Source organism: Tamandua tetradactyla, chromosome 2 (genome assembly GCF_023851605.1).
Source record: "Tamandua tetradactyla isolate mTamTet1 chromosome 2, mTamTet1.pri, whole genome shotgun sequence".
Taxonomy (NCBI): domain Eukaryota; kingdom Metazoa; phylum Chordata; class Mammalia; order Pilosa; family Myrmecophagidae; genus Tamandua; species Tamandua tetradactyla.
In genome coordinates this window covers 193132347-193136203 of record NC_135328.1, presented here as the reverse complement: position 1 = coordinate 193136203, position 3857 = coordinate 193132347, and the positions used below count along the sequence as shown (strand labels likewise).

The window sequence follows — 3857 nt, the reverse complement described above, 5'->3', positions numbered from 1 at the left end:
TTGTGGCTGCTGCTTCTTGACGGGGAAGAACAGGAATGTAGTTTGGGCTCACACTGAAGGGAAGTTGTTTTGCCTGCTGCAAGCATTAAACCCAAAGTCAAGGTGTCTCATCCTCCCTTATTTCCCACTCCCCCTCCCTCCCATTTACAGGGTTAAAAGTCCAAGATCCAAGCAGCCTCAGGCTCAGCGAGGTTCCCAGCACCTGCTTCTGCTTCGCACCTGTGTTCCTCTCTCCCGAGACGGTCCAGCTCATAGGCCCCAGTCAGACACCTTGTTCAGACATTTTATTTCAGTTCACAAGTGATGGTAATGATTTTGATTTTGAAAGGCCTTACGGAGATGTCCCCACACCTTCTCTGGAGAAAGAGCCACGGCTGTGTGCCATTCACCCCACCCCACCCACCCTTGATGCTATCAACACACAGCTGGTTTAGGGAGTGTCCCACTAGCAGATCAAGGGAAATTCCAGGAGCCCTGGAGCAGGCCCTGCCCCCTAGTACCAGGGGCTCCCTAGTACCAACCTCCCAGGGTTGGCAGGCGTAAGGGAAAGGTGCCAAACACTTGGTGGTAGGCCATGATATTCTCTTTCCCCTTTCTCTTCCTTTTGAAATCCCTCAATTTCCTGTTGGAAAGAAGTTATAATTAGCCCAGTTCAGGCCCCAGGACCTAGGCCCCAGCCAGAGGCAGAACTGCTGGGACAAATCCAGGAAAACTTGGAAACCAGTATTTTTCCAATTAGAAGGACTGTGGCATCGTGGTCTCTGTGAGTTATATTGAAACCAGATTTCTCAAGTCAGCCGCCGCTTCCCACCCTCATTACCACCTGGGAGGTCAGCCTCCCTTGGCAGCCAGACTGATGATCCCGGATTGTGGGGTGGGTGAGCTGGTTCTTACAGAGCGCTACACCTAATAAGGAGTTCCAGACCTGCTGCTTCAGTGTCCTGGGACATGGGTACATGGGTGATGGACAGACAGACTAAAGAGACAGTAGATGAGTCAGGGCGATGGAGGAAGGAGGAAGATGTCGGGCTGGCTAGCTAATGCTCCCCCCTTTCAGCGATTTACAGGAGATGGACCCCAGCTTGGTCATGAAGTTGGTTTGCCTCCACTGTGCAATGCAGTCCTCAGAAATTTTAAAATCAGCCTGGAAAAGACATACAGAAACGGATTATAGTGATGGTGGTGGGACTCTTACACTATTAGCAGTGTAAATGGGTCAACTTTACTAAGACAGCTGTTTCTCAAAAGCCTTAGTGCTCATATCTTTTGATTCAGTTAAGTTCATTTTGGGGATTTAGTTTAAGAAAACGATCAGGGGTTCGTGGAGAGTTCTAAGGACACACATCATAGCATTCTAGTGGTGAAAAATGGAGGACAACCTCGATGTCTAAAAGTTTTGGTTAAATTACGATAATTATGATAGAATAATACACAATGTATTCTTCCCTTCTCAGTATCCAACATGGGAAAAATTTTTAGGCATAAAGTTAAACACAAGTAGAATAGTGTTTGGTATGACTCAAAATGTAAATTTAATATAATTAGGTATCTCTATGCATAGAAAAAAGCCAGATGGAAATAATCACTGACATTTTTTTAGTATCTCTAGGTGGTGGAACTATGGGTATTTTATTTTTGTCATTTCCCCCTATATTTTAGACATTTTCTAAATGAAAATTTATTTTATAGTTAGAAAAAATGATTTGATAGGTCAGCCTGGAAAAGCAGGAAAGGAAGGAGTGGGCAAACCATCTGCCATGTGCAGGAGGGTGGGGGAGAGGCAGAAACTAACCTAACTGCCCCCTGTCTAATTGAGGAAACAAGTTATTACCTAGAAAAAGTCATACATGTAGTGTTAGGTCCACAAGGAGAAGGACTTAAATTATTTTGCTGCTTTATTCACTGATAAAGCCCAGGCACGTAGAACACTGCCTGACATCTATATTAAGGGACTCCAGTTGTTGAATGAATGAAATTTGGGATTGCAGGGGTAAGCCATAAGAAGTCAATGCCCAGACGTTCGAGAGTGAATACTCTAAGATCAAGGTGGGCAGGACGGACCCTGGGAGGGTTTGGGTTCTGGCTCCATCAATTCTGGTGACCCTGAATGGCTTTGGCAGGTAATCTGCCAGGTAAAATGGGGATAATCTCCTGTCACAGACTGCCAAGATCAAATGAAATGTTTGAAGTCCCTCACACAGTGCCTCAAACAGCCTGTCAGTGTTCATGTCAGATCCTTCTAAGAAACTCCCTGTTCCTCAGGCACCTCTCATGCAAAAAGGACTGGAATGAAGAAGGAAAAGAGGAGCTTAGATGTAGGAAATCCCAACCGGGAAAGGAGCAGCTGTGGACTTAGAGCAGGCTGGGGTACACAGCCCAGGCAGCCCAAGGAAGAAGGGAAACAGCTGTGGCTTTTTACCTGCAACTTCTCAAAGATTTTCTTCTTGGGCTTGAGCTCTTCGTCTGGATGGCCCTTCTCATAGCCCTTCACAAACACTCGTTCTCCAGGAGCAGAGCCGGCAGGAGGGTCCAGAGGTTCCACCTTGCGGCTTACCCCTTCTCTGGGAAGACAAACAGGACAAGGACCGGGTGCAGCTATGGAATGCCTTGGATTGTCTACTGCTGCCAGGGAGACAGGTCCAGACAGTTTGGACCTTTACCTAGGGGCTCAGGTGGAATCTGGGGCATTCTTTTTTTTTTTAATTTTTTTTTCTTTTTTATTTGCATATGGGCAGGAGGCACCAGGAATCGAACTTCAGACCTCCAGAATGGCAGGCGAGAGCTCTGCCTGCTGAGCCACGGCAGCCTGCCCTCTGGGGCATTCTTAATGCCAGACTTCCAGGAGGTCCTCATTACTTTACTACATCTCCAGATATCACCAGGGGTGGACTAACCCAGTTGATAATGAAATCCTAGGTCAGAAGTGATTCCAAGATCTAGGGGAGATGGCATCACATAACAGAGAGTTGTAAAGACTTTATAGCCATCAGAATCGGGTTTGAGTCCCGGCTCCACTTCTGACTGGTAATGAAACTTGGGCATGTATTCACTGCTTTGAACCCTCAAGTAACAAAACTGACTCTAGGTAAAGTGCTTCATTCACAGTATGTGCACAATAAATAATTCCTTCTTACATCATCTTTTGGCATCAATGAAGAAGTGTTCTCAGGGCTTCTACCTGTCATGTGGAAGGCATCCTATGGGCCAATTCCACTCTCTCCTTGGCCTCCCCAGGTCCTGCATCCCACCCCAAGCCCTCACTCACGTAGAAGCACACAGAAGCATGCCTTGGGACTCAACTCCTCTCATCTTCTGGGGTTTCAGATTGCACAACAGCACCACCAGTCTATCCTGCAGCTCCTCCTTGGGCACAAACTGCACCAGGCCGCTCACCACAGTCCGTGGCTCTGCTTCCCCCACGTCAATCTTCTCCACATACAGGCTGTCTGCATCTGGGTGCTGCAGGTAAGGGGGTCAGGCCCAAAAAGCATGAGTGGAGTAGGGTATGGGGCCTGCTTCAACCCTCTCACTCCAGAAGAGGCATCCAATCCCTAGAGCCGCCGCCCCCCCCCCCCCCCCCCCCCCCCCCCACCTCATGAAAGGGACTCTCTATAAGTAATTCTCTTTCCAGGTCCAGACAGCAGTGAGGAGAATGGAAGGTACATTCTACTCTTAACAAGAGTAAAATGAACTTAATTGCTTGTGTAAAAGGTGGCAACAACTGCTAACAGGGATTAAGTGGTCTGTCCTGTCTGGGTAGCTACCATTAGGGCCCATGTGCTTTATCAGACGGGTGCTAGGTGGACTAGAAGAGGGGGGAGGACAACTGCTGGCCTCTTCTGAAGCTGGAGTATCAG

General features: G+C 47.8%; 1 protein-coding gene across 3 annotated transcripts in view; it reads right to left on the bottom strand.

The window, feature by feature from the left end:
• Positions 1 to 269: 269 nt before the first annotated feature.
• YARS1 (tyrosyl-tRNA synthetase 1) overlaps positions 270 to 3857 on the bottom strand; it is an 88757-nt gene continuing 85169 nt past the window's right edge. For all 3 annotated transcript variants that reach the window (XM_077150434.1, XM_077150432.1, XM_077150433.1), the window contains 3 exons: positions 3266 to 3459; positions 2420 to 2561; positions 270 to 1144 (listed from right to left, as the gene is read on the bottom strand). In XM_077150434.1, coding sequence (XP_077006549.1) covers positions 1034 to 1144; positions 2420 to 2561; positions 3266 to 3459 — 447 coding nt within the window. In that variant the 3' untranslated portion in view covers positions 270 to 1033. The remainder of the gene's footprint in view (positions 1145 to 2419; positions 2562 to 3265; positions 3460 to 3857) is intronic.